Below are 26,242 nucleotides of genomic sequence, written 5' to 3'. Positions count from 1 at the left end.
AACACCTCAATGGATTTATGAAGTTAGAAAGTAGTATGAATGCCATAGCTAACGAGAGTTAGTTTGACAAGGGATGAAAACTCATGGCTTCAGCAGTCATCCCATCCTCTGCCATCCCACCTTTGAAACAACAATTCTGAGGACACAGTGTCCATCTTTAGGAATGAAAAAAATGGAAAAAAAATCCACCCTCCTGCTAAGGTACAGGTGAAAATCCATGGAACTTAAATATGTTAGGTTCTGAAACACTGAAGGGAGAGAGGAAAGAGACTTTATATTCTCTTCTGTAATGCTTTTACACATATATTGTTTTAATAAAATCTAACAATAAAAATGATATGTTTGCAGTCATACCAACACCTAATTAGTCACTTAATAATAAATGCTCAGTCCTGAAAACCTCTATATGCAAATAACATACAAACTGAGCAGTTTGTCTTTCTGTATTTAGGAATATATAATATATGTAAATATGTTTTATATACATATAGTAGTATATATGAACTTGTATATATAATGTTCTATATACTATTTCATATTACATATATTACTATATTTAATATACTATAATAGTATATATAATGAAAAAGAGACCATGAATTAGAAAATGAAGCAATGAGATATATATTAGCAATTAATAAAAAGAGATGATATCTATACATTTGAAAAAGCAATGAGAGGTATATGGGAGAGTTTGGAGAAAGGAAAGGGAAGAGGATAATGATGTAATTATTTTATAAACTCAACAAAATTTTAAATATTCTTAGAAATAAAGTAAAACACAGAGAAGGGGAAATTACCCCTCACATAGGATAACATCTTTCTTAATATTTTGTTTTTATTCCTTGTATTATGTGTGTGTGTGTGTGTGTGTGTGTGTGTGTGTGTGTATACATGGAGAAAGAGAGAGAGAGAGAGGGAGAGAGAGAGAGAGAGAGAGAGAGAGAGAGAGAGAGAGAGAGAGAGAGAGAGAGTATGTGTGTGCAAGTATACATGTTTGAGGGAGTGCCTACCATGGCATCTGGGTAAAGGTCAGAGGACAGCTTGCTGAAGTCTTCTTTCCTTCCATCAGCTGTTTCCATGGATGGAACTCAAGTCATCAGGTTGAATGTCCAGTGCTTTTACCCACTAACACATCTCTCTGGCCCTATTGTATTTTATTCATTTATTCTAAAGCAATGACTTCTAGGACTCAGCGGAAGACAAGAGTTAAATGCTTTAATAAGCATTTTTCTCTTTTCTCATTATAATCTATTTTTCTGCTTTTCTCTCATATGATGATTACTAGCTTGTTAATGTTGAGAATTGTACGTTGTCCAGGCGAATTCTGTGGCTCTGGGCAGCGAGCTGTGTTTTCAGTGACACAGCTTTCTCTAACCTTGCTTCTTCTCGCCTACATTCCTTTGCTTGCCTCTTCCCCTGTTCGTCAATTTCTATTCTTCTCTGTTTCAGCAAAACAATATCAGTCAAGGTAATCGATGACGAGGAGTATGAGAAAAACAAGACCTTCTTCCTTGAGATTGGAGAGCCCCGTCTGGTGGAGATGAGTGAGAAGAAAGGTGGGGGAGCTGCTTCAGGGCTGAGCCCGACAGCTTCCGCTCCAGGGCTGAGCCCGACAGCTTCTGCTGGCCTGTGCCTCCCTGGATGCCCGCATCTTCAGAACATGACTTACAATGCACACATGCCTTCTCTATGTAACAGGGCATAGCTCTCACCATGGCAGCAGTAGTGGACCAGAACTGCAGCTACACCTGCCAGTTATGGCCACTGTGTCCCATGCAGGTCTGAAGGTTCATTTTGGGCACAATCATTCAAGCTTCCATAGATGAGGAAATGGGCAGAGGTGGAATGCAATGTCCAAATTCTAGACCAGCTCTTGTACTTGTGGGAGAAGCAGAAGGATTTATGAAAGGGATCCACAGACGCAGAAACCTCAATGGGAACCGGTGGAGAGCACCCAAGATGCCCTTTTACATATGCCCGGAAGGTCATGTGCTGCCAGTTTTCCCTCCGTAACATCACAATAACATCCAGCTTGGTGGACATCTAGAGCATGAGCGTGTGACTCCAACCATTTGTTTTGCCTTTGTCTTGTGTCCCCACAGGAAGATCATTACCATTAGAATATTTGACCGTGAGGAATATGAGAAAGAGTGCAGTTTCTCCCTTGTGCTTGAGGAACCAAAATGGATAAGAAGAGGAATGAAAGGTGTGGGAGTATACAAAGACAAATCAGCGAGAAATTGTACTCTTCTCCCTCTCCGTGTCTCCCTACTCTCACACTTAACTCTCTCCTCTTCCCTGGCCTCTGAGTACTAAACTCCATTGCCTTTGAAGCTTGGTGGGGTCATTCCCCTTCCCTCATGAGTGCACCAAGCAATGCCCATTTTCCTCAGGAAGGGCCAACTAACCTTGTTTGCAACCAGATTTACTAAACATTAACAAATACTAGAAGAGTTTCTATGACTAAGAAAGGACTAGCTAGAAGAATAAGTTCTGTTTTTCACTACTTCAGACCCACTTACAGATGTGGCTGTGAAGATTTACTTACTCTTAAAATGCTAGTGGTAAAACCTATTGCATTTTGTCAACGGAAGTAGAAGAACAAGAAAAACGACTTGCAAGCTCAAGGTAGACTGAGTCCGTGGATCCAATGCCAATACATAACAGTTACAGAGAGCTCAGCAAGCAGGCTTCTGTGAGGAGAATCTGGTTTGAGGAGGGTTTTGCTTTGCTTTGCTTTTTGTTTTTGAGACAGGGTCTCTGGTAGCTGAGCCTGGCTTCCAACTTGCTATGTAGCTGAGGATGATCTAGAACTCCCAATTCTCCTGCCTCTACCTCCAAAGTACTAAGAGGTGTGTGCCATAGCTTTTAAAAAAGCAATTAATAAGAGCAAGGAACCTTAAGACTCATACTGTCAATAAACTACTGTACTCAGTTTGATAATGTTTTCCACATCATTGAATATATCATTTAGAAGAAGCCATAAAACTAGACGTGATGCCATTCACCTGTGATTCAAGCAATGAGCCCAAGGACAGCCTGAGCAGACAGGACCCTATCTTACTAAAAATAAAAAATTTAAAAGCCTCTAACATGTAAGTCATCATATATATAAAGCCACAGTCATATCTATGGGCTCAGTTTTACGTAGCTCTAGAATGTGGCCCTTGTAAATATTTAACCCTGACTTACACTAATTTTACCTGTGCACCAAAATCTTATAATACTTGCAGAATTAGTACAATTTTAATATAAATTTAATACAAATAACAAGAAAAATTGAGCAGCAATATCCTTGTAACTAAATTACTTTAAACACTTGTGTTAATTCTTTGAGAACTTTATAATTCCATTTGGTTGGTTCTCACAATGTTAGAAAATATTTGCAAAGAGGAGCCAATTACCTTTTCTACTTGTCCCTAGTTTAAAATATATTCTATTTTATAAGGAAGAAGGAGAATTTTATTTAAGTTTTAACATGTAGGGCAAGAACTGCAATATATATGACCAATTCCTTTGTAGACTCAGCATTTGAGGAAGCATGATCTCACATTCTGAAAACTCATTGATCTCTGGGGTAAAATGTTTTTCCTAATGTCTGTAACTTAAGTAAAAAATGTCACCAGGAGTGATGGAGAAAGAGCCCCGGGGACTCATTTTGAAGCAGCTCGTTTACTAAGTCCCATCATCAGTAAACAGAAAGAAAGGAGACATCAGAAAATATGTCTTACAAAGATGGGATCAAAGATGCCTCATTAGCAGCCAGGAAGAAGCACTTGGATCTGAATGTGTTCCTCCAAAGGGCTGTCTTTTTATCTCAAGGACTGTCTTGGATACAGCTCTTTCAATTGTCATTTTAGCGAACTATGCCCTCATGTGCAAGCAAACTAAAGTTCCTGGGTAGCATTATCCTGGCTTTTGTACCAGCCAAATAAATTCTTCTCACTATAAATAAAATACTGACTTGTTTTCCTAGGTTCCCTCTGACAGCACTCCCACTCCAGGGAAGACTTGGCTGAAAACAAAGGATTGAAATATTCCTGCAGACAGCCCGAGAGGGCTTTAATTTGAACCACTTAGCTAGGTTAACTTTTATTAAAAGCAAAGTCCCAGTTGTATTGAGAGAATATAATCTAAAAAGCTACAATGTAGACTGGCCCATATTCCAAACCTGTCCATTTGTGTGAAGCTGCTTTATAAATGCATTCTATAAGAAGCATTTTGGTTAGCTTATTAATGCATAAACGTTATTGATAAAAGCACACAAATAAATGTCAAGTTAGAGACTCTTAGGATTAGAGAATTTAGAAAAACATAGCAATTTTGGAGGAGTCAAAAGGTCTTCCAGTACAGAGAGCTCTCTACCTGGGTCAGGAATGTCCTTCTAGGAGAGCAGTCTAAGGCATTTTCCCAGGGACTTTTACCTGTTTTCATGGAAGGTAGCTGAGGTCTTTAGTCATTTGACACCTCCAAACCATTGACTCATTAGCTCTCAGGCAATGTTAACTGAAGAAGCCCACCCCCAAACTGAGTTAAAGGTCAGCAACTCCAACATTCCCAGTATATTTTGTCTGCACTATATATCAACAACTGTGGGAGAGCTACCTGATGAGATACATAGAGATAACACACAGTTTTTCAATCAGACACAGCTATTCCTGTTGAGGTCAATTATTTGGAAATGTCCACAACAGTACCTTCCTTGAGATGCACCAAATGTTATAAGCAATGGTTTTTCCCACTCTGGTCAGAATTGCCTGGATTTCTTTCTGCTAGTATTCCTCTCTCATTATTCATCTGGTTTCTTATTCTGTGTTTGTCTCTGTCTGTTTCCTTCACAGCCCTGTTGTTGAATGAGCTTGGTAAGCATCCCATTTCCCGCATTTCCTTTCCATTTCGTTCTAGGCTATTTCCCATTTCTATCAGACGATACTGTAACTCTGGATTTTTATCTCTATCAATGGATTGGCCAGATTTTCATTTAAGGCTATTGCCGTCATTTAGTTGAGGCCAGATCATTGATATCCCATTTTTTTAATATATATAAACTTGAAAGGGTCAAATGATTCCTTGGGTATCTGCAAGACCTGACTGTACCCTAAACTGCATAGTCTTAAAAGACTATATTCAGTTATGACTGGCCCTTTTCATTTTCTCCTTCATTATAAATTTGGCAAGATTTCAGGTGGGTTGTCAGGTGTCTTATGTCACTAATACTTGTTATCTGTAATGTAAATTATGACATTTCTCTCCTTTTTCTTTTTAGGTGGCTTCACATTAACAGGTATGAAATTTTCAATTATATAATTATACTGTTACTGTCACCATCAATATATTACACATTTTTTTAAAAAAATCTCCTCTTGCTCTATTTGTTTTTAATTAAGGAAAAGAGATGTATGGTAAGACAACTTCTTTTTAAAAATTCTGTTTTGTCTTAAATAATCCAAATCCAAAACCAAATGTAACCTGAGCTGATACTTAACTGTGGTCCATTAACCTCTTTTACAAATTAACAGCAGCCTGTGTGTGTTGCAGTTATCGATAACAAAACTCACAGGAAGAACCTCTAATTGTTTGGATTTTAAGACTGGCTAATCTTCGGGTGGCCTCATAGCACTGAGAATGCGCAGTATACTGTGGTGGATGCTGTTCAGTGCTCCAGAGTAAGAAAGACAAGATGGCTGGCCCAAGACAGCGGATGAAACAATCATACAAACGTCTTGGCCAGGACCAGGGAGACCCCACAAGTGCCTAATGCACAGTAGAAGAGGCCAGAGCAGCCGCTCCCCTTCAACTCACGACAACAATTCGAGCCCCTCTTGGAACACTTAGCTATCTTAGTACCGATAATGTGGAATCAAGAACTATTCCTGCCACTTGGAGTACAGCACAACGTCCCGCAGAAACATTCAAGATCCCAGTGAGAAACCTTGAAACCTTTAATTCATTCCTAAACGCACCACCTTCTGACCCGGCATATCTTCCCATCTTTTCAGAACCATGTCTGCTGCTTTAGAGAGGAAAATGAATATCCAGCAATGGCTCTACCTTGTCTGTAGCTGCAGGTTAAAAATGACTCCAGGGAACCATTTCCTAGACGGCCTTTTTCAATATGCTGAACAAATAAAAAAAAATTCCAGTACATCATGCAAATATCAAAAATGTTAAAGCAGAGAGCTGTAAAAATATTTAGAAGGGAATATTACCAAAATTTCTAGTAATAAAAACTGCAGTAAGCCTTAGGATAGCTATCACTCACTGTATTAATTCATGCACAATGAGTGCTAAAGTGATTCTTCCTGGTTTGGAACTTTGTAATAGCAGTCCTATGTGAATGGCTACTCCCAACTCATCTATAGTCACAGCAGTGAATGATGGCACGACTTGTAGTTTCTCAGAGTCACAGAAATTAAAAGGAAGAGAGAGAGAGAGAGAGAGAGAGAGAGAGAGAGAGAGAGAGAGAGAGAGAGAGAGAGAGAATTAAACACAGTAGACTTCTTACAAGGATTCCCTGAATCTGAATCATCTGAGCCTCTCCCATGTCAGAAAACCTGCCCTTAAAGCTTGAATATATATGAGGATTCCATCTCTAGGACTTTCCTTCTCTATCATTTGAACCATCTTTCCAGTTAATAGGATGCTAATTTTTCTTTTCTTACAACTTCCTTCCATAAAGTTTTCCATACATCTTATATCAGTATTTCCTGCCTTGGCCATATGCTGAATCCAACATAACACAATCACTTTCTCAAAAAGCTTCTACCATATAAGTAGTCCATTAGTTTCTCCCTACGGCTGCAACTTTAACCAAAAATAGAAGTTTCTCTATTGTTGTCATCTTCCAATATAGAAGTCAATTCAGTTAGAATGAGAGACTATTCCAGAACTTACTAGAAATTTCTACATGGGCCTAATTGTTACTTATCTGGATACTAACTTCATATCCTCCTTCAAACCAGAAATCCCAGGGCTCAGTTGCTATGATGCCTCTAAGAAACATCTAACATTTAGGTCTGCACAGTGAAAAGGTGCAATAAAGTCTAAAGATTTTTCTTTGAAGTCACACTGAGGCTTTGAAGTCAGGGCTTTGAGGTGCAGGGAAGAAGAGGAGAATCAATGGAGCCCTCTGAGCTTGGCCCGCAGCCTGCACGTGGACTTGCCTTGATGAGTATGCATGCAGAATTTGGAATCAGCATATATGGACACTAAAATGTCCATTGCCACACGCCAATATTTTAGAGATCTCATTAGTAGTAGACATGAAGTACTGGAAGTGCTTTTGAAGTTTGAAAATCTTACGTGTTGCCCTAACCCTGTATCACTGAAAGGTCTGTGTTCAAATCTATGACCTCATTCCCCCTTGACCTTCTGGTTTCATGATAACATTATAACTCATTAGCATTTATGATAAACATTATTTTATCACTATGCTGATAGATTTTATTGTTCGTACTTACAGGGAAAGAAAAATGGCACAAAAAGATTAATCTACCCAAACTACTCAAATAAGATTTTGGCAGCCTCCTTTCTGACTCTGAGTCTGAGTTTCCCTAACACTAGCCCTGTCATTTGGCTGGTCCAAAAGTACAAGTCATCTCCTTCTCCCTTCCTCTTTACATTATACATCAGAACTTTCCCAATCTAAAGTACAACTATATCTTATAAAAAGTCAAAGAAAATATAAGGAAAAATTAGATTTCATAGAAATATTTTAAATGAAATTTTGTATCCTTCCTAATCTGGAGAGGTTTCTTTTATTCCCCTAAATATTTGGTTCCCCTGAAACTTCTAAGTCCTGCAGCTACAGTTTTCCCTTTAGATTACATGGTATTCATATACTGCTTTAATATTACTCTTGCAATCATTTTATGGTCCAGTAATAGACATGTGCATGTTTATTTAAAGGAACCAAAATCTGATAACCTTAACACTAGAAAGCACTTCCATCACTCCAATATCTGGGTTAGAGGAACAGAGCCCCTCCATGGAAGTTTGCTTCATTTTAAAACCAAGAAAACTGCATGTCCAAGAGGTGAAATTCCTTGCCATCATTAATTGGAAAACAAGTGGCAGAGCTGGCCTTGAGTCCCAAATCTAATAATTTTCAGTTTAATTCTCAGTAGATGTCTCTAGGAAAAACCAACCAAACAAACAAACAAACAAAAACAGCAGGTGGAGTTGGCAATCAATGGAATGAGGAGTTCAGTGAAATCCGTAGGCCTGGTTAATGGGAGCAGCTGAGTGATGACATGTCCTTGGAAGTGTATATGACACTCTGCAGTCTGGGAATAAATGTAGTGAGCACCTTCCCAGGGGTTACATATTCCTCGACCTTCAAAGAAAACTGCATTTTATATGGTAGGGAAACAGAAAAGACAGGCTTCTTGGGGCTGTGCAGATACTACCAAAGGACTTCAAAAATTAGAACACATGTCATTACCCTAAGTGCTTCCTGTTGCTTTATGATGCCTCTGGAATCAGTCATTGAAGGACCTAGCTCATTCATGTCAGTCATTTGCTGGACTGATTCTGCCTCTCACCACAAGGAAAGGGGATCATTATCGTGTCCATCAAACTTAATCAAGCACTGTTTGGTTTGGCTTGAGGAACATTTGCCCCCATTTGTGGGCAGCTATCTCTACCCCATTGTGGATAAGCCATCAAACCCCCTCCTTGTGGCTTACAGAGGGTGACCTACAACCACCTACACTAACTTACATGGCTTGTAGTGTGTGCATGTGGGTGTTGTTTTTACCTTACTAATTTCAAAGGGCACTGATAGTGAATCCTGCTGATTGTCTGCCTGTCCTTTTGCTAGGCCAACCTATCTTCAGGAAGGTTCATGCTAGAGATCATCCGATTCCCTCCACTGTAATCAGCATCGCAGGTACTCATTTCTCTGTGGCCCTTGAAAACCAGAGTTTTCAGGTATACTTTGGGTCTTCAGATGTTAGAGCCTGGGCCTTCTAAAATATTTCTGATTAATGAGTGGCTTCTCTGACAGATGAGGTGCCATAAAAACTTAAAAATGGAGGGACAATGTGAACATACAGAGAGGTTGGTCCAATGCCTTCTCTCAGATTTTGGTATGTTACAGATCTCTCATAAACATCTTTTGCATGCAAGTCTTTCATCTAAGTATAATGAATATTCTGAAAAACAAGAACAAAAACAAAACAGTTTGTTATTTCCCATCAGAATGATCTCTCCCGACATTCAAGGAAACAAAGGAATGTTGCCAGGGGAACCCAAGGGTCATACAACACTTGCAGTTCTCCTGAAGGTTTACATCTTCCAACTTATAGCTCCTAGCCCGCAGTCTATAGCTGAACACTGCCTCCTTCAGTCACTGCTGCCCTAACTGATCTTGGTGGTAGGCACACATATCCTGACCTGTGCCAACCTCACAAACCATATCTCCACCCCATAATCACAATTCTTAACTCCAACTACAGATTTTTCTCAGAATATTCAAGAGACTAAAACTACCAGTTTTCCTGGGTTCTAATCAGAGAGGCCAGCTAGAATTGAAATACTATCACGTGATCTTTGTTTTCAGGTTGTCTGTACAGTTCTGAACAAAGGGTCAAAATAAGCCTAAGATTTTTCTCACCACTGCCTTTCCTCCATTTTCTAAGTCTTATGCTGTTCATTGGAGTTAAAAAGCAATCACCTATCACGTTGGCTCAATGAGTACAGATCCCAGTACTGAATTAGCCCTGTGGGTGACACTGCTCTCTGAAAGGAATTTTCCACTCCTGCCCTTCATCACCCTGATGGTGCTTCAAGATCAGCTTAAACTACCAAGTATTAGAAGCAACTTTACCGAATTCATCTTTCCAGGACTCAGACATCTAAAGCTAGTTATTTTATTGTTTTTAATAAAAATCAATCACTATAAAGCAGTGGTTCTCAACATATGATGTACGACCCCTTTGGGGGGGGTCACATAGCAGATATCCATCATATAAGATATTTACATTAGTTCATAATGGTAGCAAAATTACAGTTATGAATTATCAATGAATAATTGAATGGTTGGGGGTCGCCACAACATGATGAACTATAGTCAAGGGTCACAGTATTAGAAAGGTTGAAAATCACTACAAAGACCTTACTCTGGTGATTTGATGGCAGGATTTCTCTTACCCCAGGGCTTCTCTGTATCCTCTACACTGGCTTGTAGTCAGGGTCACTGATAATGCTCAGGATCTCTAAGTTGTTTTGGTTGGTCAGGATTGTGACAGTATATATTCTATATACAACATCACAATTAAATTAGTAAGCTTTACAAGTGTACATATGTACATAAAAAGAGATTCAGAGAGACCCAGAGTTACCCAAAGAGAAAATTAATTTGCCCTAAGAAATAGAACCAAAAATTCATTGTCTTGTCACTCTGCACACTTAAGGAAATAAAGTAGCATTGGCTACAATAAGGAATCTGCTTTTGATCCATTGTTCAAGAGGAAAAGGAAACAAATATAGTAATTTATTACTATTAAATACTGTTAAACCATTTTCCCATTTAATAAAAGGTGTGCCTGAGAGCACTAAATAAAAATGAAAAAAATATGAACAAAGGAAAAAAGAAGAGGAGGACTATGCCTGTCCCGACATATGTTAAGAGGACAATGACGTGTTTAAATAATGGATTTTTTTTAAAAAGGAGCAAATGAAAAAAATGTTAACAGTAGCTTGTAGAATCTCATAACAACTACCTTATTAAGTAAATTTTTGGCATTCCATAAATTCTCTTCTTTACCACCATCAAAACTCTACATCCTAAAGGCTAGTATTGTTGGACATCATCCATAAGATTTACCTATTTGTCACCTCTAGTACACATAACAGTAGCTGGCTCTTAAATATACATAACACTCATCCAATGACCTTTCTGTGATGCCGTGGCTATGCCTGAACTATGACCACTCACATCTTCACCTCATGGCCATCTTTACCATCATACTGAACTGCCAGCTCTCTACATGCTCTAAAGATAGTGTCAGATCCATCCTCTGTCCTGTCTCCCATAGGCAGAGGACAGTCTTCCCACCCTGCTCCTTCAGCTGCTCCACACCAATGCTCTTTTCATTTTCATTCATGTGCCTCCATTCCCACTGTCTCGGAAGTCCTGGGAGATAACTGGGAAAGAGGAGGACTATGCCTGTCCTGACATATGTTAAAAGGACAATGACATGTTTAAATAATAGATGGCCTTCTTATTTTTTTTAAAAAAAGGAGCAAATAAAAAATTGCTAACAGTACCTTGAAGAATCTCATAACAGCTACTTGTCGAGTAAATTTTTGGCATTCCACACATTGTGCTAGAAAGGAATAAGGACTAAGGACAGTCCAACAAGCACTGAGCCACATCCCAGCTCTGTAAGACTACAGACTAAGTATTTGTATGTAAAGATAATTTAGAATAATAGCTAAACTGTATGAAACTGTTCATGTTCCACACACAATAAATATTAAGGAATTGCGTGACATTTACTAAATCCCAACTGCCTATTGGTATACTGCTCCATGGAAGAGCCTTAAATACAAGTAAACAAAGGTATAGGAGTGTTTCTTGGTGACTGCATGAGGCATTAAACTGGCATTATACTCCATGCTTTGGAGTACAAGAATAGCAAGAGGTAGAAAAAAGGTCCCTGGAATTTCTTTATGTTGTTATCAAACCTATTAAGATGAGATATCCACATTTTAGCTTTCTTGTAAGATATGTATTAAGGTTGAGTACTAACAAGTTTATAATTTGTATGCTGTGATCTTTTAAATTGCTGTGGCTTTTACTTAACTAAAAAAAGAAAACTAGTAGGATTTTGCTTTAAGTAGAAAATAAGTTAGTGACTTATATTTTTGACAGTGAAAATAATATCATTAAATTCTGGCTAATCAAAGATTCTATGCCCATACACTACTTTCTATTTCTTAAATGAAGGAATGGCAGATGTCAGAGAACAGTTAGAGACCCGAGTGCACCAACCTCTGCATTTGATGCTAACCACAAAGCCTGAAGGATTTGGGGGCGGGAAGCAGGGCTCCTTTGCACTCCTGCGATGATTCCTTTTTTTTTTTTTTTTTTTTTTACTGCTATGTTTATTTATTTTGGCACCATTTCCTGGATCAGTTTTACTCTGTGAGATGCTTCCCTGAACAATCACAGGACACCACAGTTCCTCCTTATGTGACCCCAAGTACCGCTCAAAACAGCTTAATGCTTATAAGTCACAGAAAGGATGGCCACAACAAATAGTCTCCCACACATGCCTTTAACATCTCAGATAGATATCTAAATGGCAATACTTGCTTTTGGAGAAAGACATTATCATTCAGAGTGGGTCAGAGATTTGGACAAAGATACAAAATCCACCCGAACTACCAGGGACATGATCATGGGTCCAAATATCACAGAAAGCAACAAGAACCAAGCTGTAATTGATTTGAACACAAGGTAAATGGACTTCATGAGTCCTGCATAGACTAGTTATATGTTTCCTTGAGACAACTAGTTATATGACCCCAACCAGATAAGCTATAACTTATCAATTCCTTTATAAAATCCCTTACCACTTTTACAATTAAGATCAATCTCCTTTCCTCTCTGCTTTGCTTTTGCTCGTGTTCAACAGCTTCTCAATAGGTCAAATAACCCATTTTCATTTCCCTTTGATTTGGTGGGATGACAGACATTATTTTAGAACATATAACTGAATGCTTGGTGAAGAACGCACCAATAGCTACATTCTGTCTTTGCCTTCATCACTTCTAAGATGTGTAATCCAGGGTCCTGGCTGTACTTCCAGTATACTTATCCCCCAACCCCAGTCCTTGCTAGTCAAAATCCATCCCTTGAAACAATTGTTAGACCAATATTTGGAGCCACTTATTGCAGAGTCCCAGAGCAGAAGGGAAGATATGGGTCTTTGCAGAAACAAAAGGTAGGAACCCTTGCTAAAGCTGATGATGTCTAGATGCAAAAGCCAGGTCAGGGAGCCCGAACAAACGGCCTTTCCCCCCTGGATGACTTCCCAGACAACAGACTCAATTACAGGCAATTGCCTAGGTATCCTGGAGGTAAGGGACTCCGAGTAGAGGTTTTCCCTAGCAACAATACTGCCCCCATGGATATGTGTGTGCCTCATTTGACTCTAAGAGGAACAAGCATGCTTCCAGGACATGTGTTTGCCTTCCACAGAGGCTTGGCTTTAGAGTCTAGGATTTATCCCAAAGACCTCCAGTCAGAGATTCGTTTCTGAGCATGCTCTCCTCTCCTCGAGCTAGAGCTGCTTGGCGGGTCTGTAAATAATCCTGCTCACATAGTGAATATGAGTTCCCTGAAGGCCTCACCCTCGCCCTCTCTGTTTGCTCTAAAATTAACATGGTCAAGGCTTTCCTAGTGCACTTCACCAGAGAGGAAGCTCCGGGGCCATCCATCTCAAGGCAATGTAAAATGGGTGTTTCAGAGCTGAGCCTGTGGCAGGAACTCTTGGCAAGTGTGAAGCTAAGATCCGAATTTCCCTTTGGGCCCGAGGCATTTTCTCATGCTTCTAGAAAGTGGAAAGGAAAGGACCAAAGCCTCATTTCCCTCGGGGTTACTTTAGGATTTTTAATTGTGTTTCTCTTTGGTCACATGCTGGAAAAAAAAAATGTGTGCAGACAGCCAAACTGGTCAGCTTCCTAGAAAAAGGCTGGGTGATTCCTTAAGCAGTGTGTGGCCAAGGTCTCTTAGTGATGGGCCCTCAACTCGGCTTTCCCCAACCCATGCTTTCTTCCAGAGGTTACACTGTACCAAATTTCAGTCTGCTGCTTCGGTGTGGCATTGCCCAGTCCAAGAAGCTCTGTCCCTTCTCTCTTTTAGCCTCACTATCTCCCCAAGAGACTGTTAGTTGACCCTTAGGGCACCCATCTCCCCGCTTCTCTTTTATCGGGATCCTTGGGCTTGCAGTCATAAAGGAGCACATTGTTGATGTCCTTGCCTTCCCTTTACCAGACGAATATGATGACAAGCAGCCACTGACAAGCAAAGAAGAGGAGGAGAGGCGCATAGCAGAAATGGGGCGCCCCGTCCTAGGCGAGCACAGCAAGCTGGAGGTGATCATCGAAGAGTCTTACGAATTCAAGGTGCGACTTCTGGCACTTGCCAGCCCCAACAGCTTGCTCAGGGTGGTTGGGTGTGGTCTGTGCTGTAAGAGCCTCCTGGAGAGGGCTGAAAATAATGATTTTAAGTTGGGGCTCATTCCCTAAAAGGCTGTCAGATCCAATGTGAAATTGTGAAGTTAGCAGAGAACCCAGAAATCCTGCACCATAAAGAGCATCAGATCAAGGGCCGAGCAGGTGACACTCGACATGACAGAGTCAGAATTGCTCCTAAAGGGAGGGCTTTGTCTGAAAGGACACTTTACAGAAGTAGGTTTGGAGAGATTCTTTTTATAATAAAAATTAAATTAAAATAAATAAATAAACATATGAAAGTGTTTAGGAAGTATGTGGAACATAGCATCATGTAGCAATAAACAGATGTATATTTTTTGAGACAGCGTCTTAACTGTGGCTGACCTGTGGCTATACAAACCAGGCTGACCTCAAACCTAGAAATACTTCTGACTCTGACTCCCAATTGGTGGGATTAAAGGCAAGCCACTACCTACCATAGTCTTAGCTATGTTTTCTAATTTTAGAAATGCATACACCTTTACAATCTTCATAAAAACTCAACCTTAGCCACTGGGGGAGGGGTGGAATTGGCTCTGCCACTCTGGTTAAAATGTATTACATTTTAAGATATGTCTGGGGTTTTCCACATCTAAAAAGGTTAAGTTTCTCCTAGAACTTTGATCTTGAGCAGACATTTCATGGGGAAGTCTGTGTTCAGATACTGGAGTGCTTATCTCCAGTATGGTGGGGTTCTCTGCCTTGGCTGCAGTACAGTGTGTTCTCTCCCTTTTGGAGAGTTTCCACTACATGTAGGAAAAGCTGAGGTCGTTTCTTATTACATTCTGCACAGTGTACACTTTGAATTGGCATCAGTCGAGATGCTTAAGAGCACTGGATGAGATGTGGCTGAGTTGAGAGAGAAAAGACAGATGCCTGTCGTGGGCTTCAATTTATTGTGCCCAAGAGCAGGGCCTGTTAGAACTGTTATCAGGGCACCAGCAGTGCTGGATATGAGACAAGCTGAGAGGTCACCCCCCTTAGGACATACAAGCCACCAAGAATCATGTTGCAGACGTAGAGTGTGCTAGCTGGAGATGACTCCTTTCATGTTTGTTTTCGTCTCCGGTCTCAGGTCAGCTCCAATGACTCGTTTTGAACTAACATGCATACGATGATAAATTGCCTCTGGCTTCACATCCAGCCCCCAGATTCCATTCTCTTGACTCCTGCTTAGCCAGTAACGCTCTCTCTCTAGAACCATAGTTTGGTATCCTGCCTTGAACATGTACAAATCTTTACCTAAGGCAAATAATATGTGTTTTCTGCCTCTGCGATTAGTGGAAATTCGAGGATGCTCTGACAGTAAGTGTGGATGTTTGCTAGACTAGTTGGTGCAGTAGCTTCTCCGAGAAGAGCAGCATCGCTGTCCTAGAAATGCCCCTTCTCCCTGTAGTTGTCATGATTTGTGGTAGTGCTTTGACTGTATGGCTTATTTAGTTTTCTCGTGACCGCTTGGCAAGTCCTGCCTGCTGTTTTATTAACTAAATTTAGAAAGTTGGAGAGTTCTAATTCCACAAAACTAATTGCCTAATAAGTTCTAAAGTAAAATAAGGGCATGTACCTCCGTACTATTAAAGTATGAAAATGCAATGCAAGGTTATGAACAGTGTGCCCTCAGCCACAAATGTGTGTCTAGTATGTTCCTGATGTAACAGTGGTATTAGAATAGAATTGCCTGATAGTATTAGCAAGATGAAAAATCTAGTGGGCCCTCTGCAACCCCACCTTAACACTACCCGCCCCCCCATTATTTATTAATGATCATACAGCAAGCCACCTTGAAACCGTGCTACCTGGCTACATGTCAGTAACAAACAACACAACAATACATCTTCAGGTTCAGATCTGTCATTCCTAGATGTTCACAGACAGAGTTGAACGGGGCCAGTATTGATCCATTTGCAGACAGCACAGACAGACGAGCCAGGGGAAATCAAGTTCACAGAGCAGTTGAGGATCATGGGTGGGCCTTTGAAGCAGCTGCTGTGGAAACACTGTAGCTGCTCTTCCTTGGCCATTAGGGCAGAAAAGACTGCTTGAAGTTTCTATTTCAGAATCTTCCTAAGGACAACTGATTACATAGTCGTGACAATATTTGATGTGCATACTTTTCTACTGGGCCTGACATCTGCTAGCCCTTATAGAATCCCGGGACTTTGAAACAAAGTTTTAGATTTCCTGAGGCCATCACAACTCCAGAATTTACACTTATCCCTTTGCCCCTTTCAGAGCACTGTGGACAAACTCATTAAGAAGACGAACCTGGCCCTTGTGGTGGGGACCAACAGCTGGAGAGAGCAGTTCATTGAAGCCATCACTGTCAGCGCTGGTGAGTGCCTCGTTCTGTACTCTGTGAGGTGGAATGGCCAGTCTCTGGCTAAGTTTGCTTGTTCTGCCACCAGCAAAGGATCACATGGCAAAATTAAGAGAAATCAGCGTATTTGTTGCCTGCATCCATTTCCCATTCTCTGTGAGAGGTGGGTAGACAAGATGAATTTAAACCCATTTGTGTCTTAATTCACTGTTTAACCAATCGTGGGCTTTTGTCTGGTTTCCTGAGCACAGCTCACACTGGCTAAGTAAAGGACCGAAAGGAGCTAAGCATGGGAAGAAAAGCAAGGCATTACAGTGTCTTCACCGCACTATAATCATGTTACACGCCCTTCCTCGGCACCAGACACATTAGGCATTCGCACTGACCCCAAGGTGCACACCAAAGCACACTGACATTTTTCCTGCACAAGGAAAGTGCAAGGTTTTCTTTAAGAATCTCCTAAAAATAGTCCTGAGGACATGAAATAAAGAAAGTGTGCGCTCCCTGTTCTTTTTTTTTTTTTTCAATGTCTTTTCTATCACACTGGACTCTAATACTTTATTTTTTCTTTTTTTTTAAAACTTTTTTTTGATATATATTTTTTTATATTTTTATTTTCTATATTCTTTGTTTACATTCCAAATGATTTCCCCTTTCCCGGATCCTCCCTCCCCATATGTCCCATAAACCTTCTTCTCTCCATCCCTTCTCCAATCACCTCCCTCCTTTTGTTCTCTGTCCTTATATTCCCCTCCGATGCTAGATCAATCCTTTCCAGGATCAGGATCCTCTCCATACTTCTTCATGGAAGTCATTTGTTATGCGATTTGTGCCTTGGGTATTCAGGGCTTCTGGGCTAATTAATATCCACTTATCAGAGATTGCATTCCATGTGTATTCTTTTGTGACTGGGTTACCTCACTTAGGATGATATTTTCCAGATCAAACCATTTGCCTAAAAATTTTGTGAATTCATTGTTTCTAATTGCTGAGTAGTATTCCATTGTGGAAATATACCACATTTTCTGTATCCATTCCTCTTTTGAGGGGCAGGCATCTGGGTTCTTTCCAGCTTCTGGCTATTATAAATAAGGATGCTATGAATATAATGGAGCATGTGTCTTTATTGTGCTCCCTGTTCTCTCAAGCCTGGTCCACTCTCCTTGTGTGTAGGGACGGAGTGAGTCACAGACATTCCACGGAAGGAAGCAACACTGCCTTACATTCTCATCTTCTTTTGTCAGATGTTTTACTATCTCTGTTCTTGCTCCCAAATCCCCACAGGCTTATCTCACTGCAGCCAGTCACCAGCCAACGCTAGGGCTTTCTGAGCAGTGAGTGACTCCCAAGCTGTAAAATATGGTAATAGCATCACTAGCAGTCAGGCCAGGGCTTGTGTCGCAGACTCTTCCTCCTTCCAACCTGCTGAGGAACACTTGGACGGATCTCCCAATTGCTTTGGGAACAGAGATTGGTTGAATAAGAAAAAGCATAGCTGTTATTAGTGCTGGAAGCCACCATGCTGTGGTCTCTTGCAGTCAAATATGTGATGTTAACTTATGAACATTAAACAGCCAATACTTGCTTAGGAAAGTGGATTTAAAATTTACGTGTCCGCTTTAGTATAAGGAGAGGGAAAAACACCCCTGGTGGTTTATGTTTTTCTATACATCTAAGATTAGCATCTGAAATAGGAGCATACTTCCCTCTGCAGAGAAGAACTGAGCTGATAAGAACGCTGATGAAAGTCTTGGTAGGAAGTATAAGAAAATTGTTATGGAACTCTGCCCCATTCAGGCTGCAACATGAAAGACAATACAGCACTGCATTCCAGGTCTTCTTGGTTGCTTAGGGACGGATAAACATTCGTTGTAAAGACTGTGCGTGCCGTATTACTCCTTTATCTGTCTGTGTCCATCTTTGCTCTTGCGAAAGAGAAGAGAATAGACAGCTCCTGCACAAATTCTAGTATAGACGCCTAGGTTTCTAGTACAGGAGAGAGCCAGTAAGCCGCACAGTTCACATGTGACTGATTGTAAGCTTTAGATAGAGAACAGTGAGGCTGTGGAAGGAGATATGTTGATGACCAACATGGATCCATCAGCAGTTCATTTGAGAACAGATTTGCTTTTGTAGCAGCAGAGCCGTTTCATATGGGTCCCCTCACATGTTTTAGTCATTTTCTGAAACTGCTCTAAGTTAATGACGTGACTCAGTGTTTAACAGTGAAAAGGATTACGCTACCAACAAGGCCAAAGTCATGTGTTTGGTGCTCCAGCATGCAGAGAAACACATACCAAGATGTTCACTAAAAGAGCTAGAGTTGGGATTGCAGACACTGAAGAAATCCTTTCAGATCCCTGAGCAGTATTTCCAGTTGTTGCCTATACCATAGAGGAGATAGAAAAACCTAGTAGTTTTGAAGAAACAGCTTGGCTCTGGGAGATATTCTGATTGATTGTGTGTGATACTGTATGTTAAAGAGTGCAAGTATGGGAGTCTCTCTCTCTCTCTCTCTCTCTCTCTCTCTCTGTGTGTGTGTGTGTGTGTGTTCTTATGCACGTGGAGATGTGTGCACACACACATGCACAATTGCAGGCCAAAGATCTATGTCTAATGTCTTTCTTTATCTCCTGCTGCCTTATTTTTGGAAACATGGTCTCTCACTGAGCCTGGAGCTCATGGAATCTGCTATCTGCTTAGCAAACCCAGGCTTGCTTCTGCGCACACACCACCATTCCAGAGTCTTAACTGGATTCTGTGTACTGAACCCAGATAATCACACTTGCCTGATCAGCATTTTATACCTGATCCGTCTCCCCAGCCTTTATCTGCAACTGTGATCTGCTGAAAATTACTCTGTGGACTATTTACTCTCTCTCTCCTTAAGAGACAAATAAGTTTCAGCATAAGAAAAATTGCCCCTTGCCTGCTTCCTGTGCTGGCCAATCCTGTCACTTCTCCTGGATCTATGCTGGCATCATTTCCTAACCAGTCTTGGCTCCAGTCCCCTTTGTCATACTAAAGATTGCACGTAGGGTCTTACATATGCTCGGAAGCTTCCTACCAGTGAGTTAGATCCATCACCTTATTTGTTTTAATTTCAAGGCAGTGCCTCAATAACTTGTCCGCACTAGCCTTGAACTCTGTAATCTGAAGCTTCTCATCCTTGCAAGTATATTGCATAGGTCACACAGCTCACCCAGATCCAAATCTTTTGAAAAGTAGTTGATCAATAATGCATAAGGCACCTCAAGTATTATTGGTTTGTATGTGTATATGTGTGCATGTGTATTATTCGTGTGTATGTGTGTGTGTGTGTGTGTGTGTGTGTGTGTCTAAATGACTGCTTAGAGATAGACAATGCTTAGAAACTCACCATTTCCTGGCTTAATTGACCTTACTTACAATTTTGAGATCCAGAATAGCTGAAAAATAAACACACAGTTTACAGGCACTAAATTGCATTAAATTACATGAAAGACAGTTTTCAAAGTGCAATGTTTCGGGTTATGACTGAGTTTAAGTGCCTAAGGAATGTTAATATTCTCAGGTTGTTAGACAATAAAATTTGTAAAGCAGCCTTTATTGAAGGCAGACTTTCATTGGATTTTTTAGGATTTCATGCCTAAATAGTTGAGAATCAGAAAGATTTTCCTTATTAAAAATATTAAATTGTCTTTGAAGGGTTCTGCTGAGACCGGTTTTCCCAAGCAATTTTCTGTGCAAAATTGAATCTATATGTCTTACTAAACAAAAGTAATAATTTTGAAAATGGAATTTGGCTGCTTTCTCTCTCTTTTTTTTATTAACTGTGTCAAAACTCAGTTTAAAGTAACTAGCCGGCAATGCTAATTCCGCACTTGCCTGAGCTACACAGCTCAGTACCTGGGCTTCCTGTGGCCATAACGTTTCTGCTCACCAAGTTCTGGCAGTTGAGTATTTGAAGAACTGAAGGATTTAAGAGACTTCAGAGATTAGGAAGGGATTAAATAGTCATGTTCCAACAATTCTCCTTCTGCTGCTTCCTCGGTCGAATACCAGAATCGGCTCTGTGTGGCAGTTGAACAGCTGTCAAAACATTTCAAGGCCAGCCGGGTGCCACCAGGTGCCTTTAGGATGTATCCACGCATGCACTACTCAATGAAGCTAGCACTTGCTACCTATGCAATTTGAGTTTCCCCCCAGTTCTTCCCCCGTCCTTGTGTCTCCCCCAGGAGCAGCACTTTGGGGTGAACCTTAAGAACCAGTGTCAATCAAATATAGCGGAAGCAGCGAGAACAGTGTAGAGAGCAAATGTAAGCCGGGCAAAGGTCATCAGGATGAGAATGACATCACACAGCCTCTTCAGCCTCGCACTAAAGAAGGGGAGGTGACACTGAGGCCAGCATGGCAGACAGATGGGGTGTGCGACTCTGCCCTGGGTGACTCTACAGATCGGGAGACACACCCCATGTCAGTTCCCTCGGGTGTTAAGTGGGAAGTAGTTCATGAACTCACCATAGTATTAGTTCAGACAATGAACATTTCCATGGACCAGCTATAAATTTGGGTACCAAAACTGGTTATCTGGGAAGTCACTAATATATACTGAAGATTGTAAAATAAAAATAGCAAAAATTGCGCAGGTAGTCCAAGCTAATGCTGCAGTGCTAGGTGGATGAAAACAACCAGTCGGACTTTGGGTCCTGTGGGAGTACTGAACATATGACACTTTATATATAAGAATACTGAGATTCAGAGAAATATTGTAACTCATTCAAGAAGTACGCTGGGAAGGGAGCATGCTGAAGCACCGGTCAGTTAGGGAGTCTCTCCGTTGTGAAGTGTGAACTCACTGGCAGTGCAGAAGACTTGAGTGCACATAGACATGTACACAGAGCACACAAAAATATATGTATACATGTACACAGAAACACACAGAACATGTGTATAAATCCGAATATGCAGACAATAATATTTTCATACCCTCAAACACATAAATAGACAAAAACCTACATACCATTATACACATTATACACATCCATGCACTGACATACAGACACACAGAGATGCAGACATACACAGACACAGACATGCAGGCACACACAGACATAGACATGCAGGCACACACAGACATGCAAGCACACACAGACACAGACATGCAGGCACACACTAACATGAAAGCACACACAGACACAGACATACAGGCACACACAGACACAGACATACAGGCACACACTGACACAGAGTTGCATAACACCTGCATCCAATGATGCAGTGATGTTTGCACCATAAAGTATTTTCACAATATTTGTTGCCACTTTACAGTCTAGCTCACAGCTCTCTGAGGAGGATGCTCATCTATTCCCAAGGGGATAAGGAAAAGCATTTGTTTATTCTACTCACAACTCACATCCATGGGTATCTGCTGCCTTGTCATTTCTGATCGTTTTAAGTGCAACACATGGCCTTTGCTTCATCCAATAACTTAAAAAAAAAACCTCAAAAGTAAAGAGTCTTTTGAAATCCTTTTTATATAACTGTTATAGATCTTACATAGCACCTACTGGCATTTTCTCAAGGAAAAGGTAGACACAGACAGACAGACAGACAGACAAACAGAGAATAACAGAGAGAGGTGAAGGACAGAGAGAAGGACAAAGAAAGAAGGAGGGAAAGGGAAACAGAAAGAGGGAGACAGAGACAGAAAGGTGAAGGAGGGAGAGAGAAGGGGAGAGGGAAGGAAAGGAAACAGAGAGAGAAAGAGAGGGGGGGGAGAGAGAAGGGGAGAGGGAGAGAAAAGAGAAAGGAGAGAGGGAGAGAGAGAGAACAAAAAGACCTTCTTGCTGTTTTGTTTAACCTCTGCATATTGTTGAACAAGCATATAATCATTCTGACTTTGAGTCTCATCAGTAGAGGAGTAACAAGGCAAGACTATGCTATCCCATATTGAGATCTGGGAACTCTTTCAGTGATCATCCCACTCCTGCAGTATCCCTGGTGGCCTTGTGATTTGGGTCCTATCTCATTTCAGGCAGTGGACAAACACACGCTGCCTACTTATCTGGCTTTCCCAGATTTCATGTTCAGAAGAGAAGCAGCATGCACTCCATGTCTGTCCTTCCAGGGGTGGGGGAGGAGGAGGGATAGCCCTGAGTTAGCCTCAGAGGAAAACAACTGAGAAGATAAAGATGTGAGGGGGTGGCATTCTCTAGAGTCAGTGGATGATTCTTAGTATAAGAGACAGCAATCAATTTGAGGCCGGTTGGTCTCAAGTAGCTGCCGTGACCACCCTGGATACAGGTCACAATGGATGGTTTACATCATGAGATAGACAACTGCACACAGTGGCCTGCTGCTGTTTTCAGTACTTAACTATGCTAATGAATTAGGAGAGTTCTCTGTGAACATGAGGTGTTTAATTTCTAAAGCTACCAACTCAGTGGTTCCCCCAGACAGTAATTGACTTAAATAATTGTCAGCCTGGAGACTAGTATACTCCAAAAGTCCTAAATAATAAAAATGAAACATCAAATGAGTTCCAAGGGATTTCCAGGCAGTTTGGTCTAGGCAGAGCTCTTTCCAGCATCCCGTTATCCCAAAGCACCGTGAGGAGGTTCTCATTACACCTGCTGGTGCTGGGTCACCTTCAAATCCTACCGATGTAGTTCAAAAGGATCCTGCTCATTCAGGTTTGACATAGCCTCAGTAGGACAATGTAACAGCTAGAGAAGGGTAGACATCATTCTTACTTATTTCTCATACACAGAAGATTCTTATGTAGAAGTTCACATCAAAGAACCTAGTTTTATGGCATAGTGTGGTTACATTTGTTTGTCTTGAATAAAATCTACCAAAGGCTTACTCTACTTAAATAGCATTCTCACCTATATGACTGTCAACTTCGAGTTCAAGGGCTTTATACACATTGTCCCTACTGTCACAGCTACACTCTGAGCAGTATGACTGAGCATCTGTGGCTCAGAGGGGTTCTTAGCTTTTTAACGTCACACACTGGAAAGGGACAGCTGCCTTATGAAGCCTCATCTTTGCAAATTTACACCCATCGAGCTCCAAGCTTGGCCCCGTGTGCCTCTGTTAGTTGTGTCTTAACTGGTTACAGGTCAGATATCTATGCATGTTCTTCATACGTAGGATTACCCCAGGCTTGACCAGCCTTCTGTCAGTAGACTAGCAATGACTTGCAAGGCAGAGTGGATTCCCCTGCTGCCATCCAACTTAGCTGGCATCCCTTCTCATGGTGAAACACATTCCCTGTGATAGGAAGTGCATCTAAATCATTTAGTTCTCAAATGCTATGCTTGAAATCCTTAGCTGCTTTGACCACTTGAGGTAAAATAGTCAAAGAACTCCAAGACCTCATTGTGTTACTTTGGTTAAATCCTTTGGCCCTCCTGGCCTGCAAACGGAAGAGATTGGAACCTAGAGCTTTATGAGTTGTCTTGGAGACACAGAAACACTGAAGGAAGGGCATAAAAATGCTGAAGGAACTCCCAAATGGTCCTTCACCTTGCACAATCAACTTGCATAGTTCTGTTATTTGAAACTGGGAGGGTCTAAGTTTAATGGAGAAGGAATATTGGCCTTGGAGTATATGTAAAGGTAATCATGTAGTTGTTTTTAGTCAGCCATAGATAACAGGTGTGTTGTTCAAACTAAGCATATTATACTATCTTTATTAAGAGAGGATAGATAGATAGATAGATAGATAAATAGATAGATAGAGATATTCTTACACAGATGCTGTGCTTCAAAAACACTCTGAGACATCTGTAATCCTTTGCTTTCACAAAACACATACACACGTGGCAAATAGGGGTACATAAGTATGCACTTGTAAATGGAGACTATGTGTGTGCAATTTGAATATGCAAATAATTCATATTTAAAACGGCATTGCCTGTCCATGTTGGTGGTTGGATGTTCTTGCCATTTAGCTGACAGTTATGAACCTGTCTGAGGAAGAGTAAAAGTTAAAGGAGTGGGTGAGAAAATTCTACCAAGAGTGATTCTCAGACACTCTTTGTAAGAAACAAGTCTAGGTCATATCAGTAGGAGGGCCTGGGGTATTTACCAACTTAAAAATCTCAGTGGTAGCAGGCAAAATTCCAGTAGCCTCCCCTCAGCATTTCTGAACAAGGCAGGCCAGGCAGGCCAAGCACAGTAGGTGCAGGTACAGAAGGCAGGGGTACACAGCAATTATTTTCTGCCCCCTGGATATGTGTTAGCTGAATTTTTTTTCCAGAAAAGAATATTGGCTTATTGGGCTGTTTTTCTCTTAAATTGCCTATTACCAAAATCTTGAGGAAAACACAGTGCGGAAGTACTCGGAATGAGTCAGCGCTCTCATTCGGAGGCCTGAAGTCAGGGCTCTGATGCAGCTTTTGTCTGGAGAGGCAACAGCTGAGCTCTGCCAACAATGCTCCATCTCTGGATCCAGGAGCTTTTTTTGTTGGCATTGACTGCCGCGATATGAAGACAGATTTAGCTGTTGTTTACCCATATTAGTGCTCTAGACACAGGAGCATTCTCCATGCCCAGGTGGGAGCCTTTGCCTACTGTTTCAATGGGAGAAATATTTCAGTGTCATCCTAAGAACTGGAAGACAGAATAAACACAGTGCTCCTATACATGTACACTTACACACTTAGACACACATACACACACACATACCCTTTAAGTAGCAACAACCATCCACCGAATCCTACCACACTAATTCTTGCTGATCTAGTCATCCCTAATCCTAAAATGAAAAGCCACTTGCCTGGATCAACTTTGACAAACACACTCCCCACCTGGCACATATTTCCTTCCTTGTCTTTGGACATTTCTGGCTAAATGTTGTATCTTTTTTCTTATTATAGCATCTTAAGTCCAAAGCCTGGTAAAATACTAGACAGGAGTCTATTAATCTAGCCCAGTTTTCCACTTTTTAAATAAAGACTGTGACCAGTAAAGGAGTCTCCCGTAAGGCAGCACAGCACAGAGGCAGAACTCAGGGCATTAGTACTCAGGGCTCTTGCTACCCCATACAGCAGTGTTCTCCTTTTCCTACGGGAGCTGTGGGATGTTGCCTTCATCAACTGGACAGACATTCTAACTGCCACTTAACAACCTATAGGATGCTCAGTGATGGGAAACCTCAAGACTAGGTAGCAAAGGCCAGAACTTCCCTGAGCCCAGAGTGTTAGCAGCATGGGGGCGGTAGAAAGGCCTTGCCTGGGTGAATAGGTTTTCCCTGTTCACATTGTTTCACAACAGCCCTGTGCCACACTACCGAGAAATACATATCAACATGGGGACAGATGTTGGATTTTTACCCCAAACAGAGGATTCTGATTCTGGAGCTGCTGGTCCTCTTTCCACCTACAGGCAGAGTTCCATGCCCGGAAGCCACTTCAGGCTCGCTTGCTCACTGTGTACAGGCACACCTATTATTGCCTTGGCACGAAATGCTTTTCCTCTATGCATGGCTAGTTCTCTGAGGATACATCATTTTAGGGGTTTCTCAACTAGCCAGCACCCCCACCTCTCTCTCCCTCCCTCCTTCTCTCTCTCTCTCGCTCTCTCTCTCTCTCTCTCTCTCACACACACACACACACACACACCATTTTTTAGAATCGCATCACAAAAGAGCTAGTTGTGGCTGTCTGTTCCAAAGAAGGTACTAGGCACAAAGGGCCTCTCTGAGGA

At 41.2% G+C, this 26,242-nt stretch overlaps 1 protein-coding gene across 4 annotated transcripts in view; it reads left to right on the top strand.

Moving 5' to 3' along the window:
* Slc8a1 (solute carrier family 8 member A1) overlaps window positions 1-26,242 on the top strand; it is a 282,426-nt gene that overhangs the window by 224,040 nt on the left and 32,144 nt on the right. For 2 of the 4 annotated variants that reach the window (XM_052186470.1, XM_052186469.1), the window contains exons 3-7: window positions 2,106-2,209; window positions 5,270-5,287; window positions 8,825-8,893; window positions 14,009-14,139; window positions 16,462-16,561. In XM_052186470.1, coding sequence (XP_052042430.1) covers window positions 2,106-2,209; window positions 5,270-5,287; window positions 8,825-8,893; window positions 14,009-14,139; window positions 16,462-16,561 — 422 coding nt within the window. Of the gene's footprint in view, window positions 1-1,452; window positions 1,560-2,105; window positions 2,210-4,844; window positions 4,866-5,269; window positions 5,288-8,824; window positions 8,894-14,008; window positions 14,140-16,461; window positions 16,562-26,242 lie in introns of all 4 variants that reach the window. The other 2 variants (XM_052186472.1, XM_052186471.1) reach the window with 2 other exon arrangements.

Source organism: Apodemus sylvaticus, chromosome 6 (genome assembly GCF_947179515.1).
Source record: "Apodemus sylvaticus chromosome 6, mApoSyl1.1, whole genome shotgun sequence".
NCBI classification, from domain to species: Eukaryota; Metazoa; Chordata; class Mammalia; order Rodentia; family Muridae; genus Apodemus; species Apodemus sylvaticus.
The sequence above is the reverse complement of the archived record's forward strand: the minus strand, read 5'-3'. Positions and strand labels throughout refer to the sequence as shown.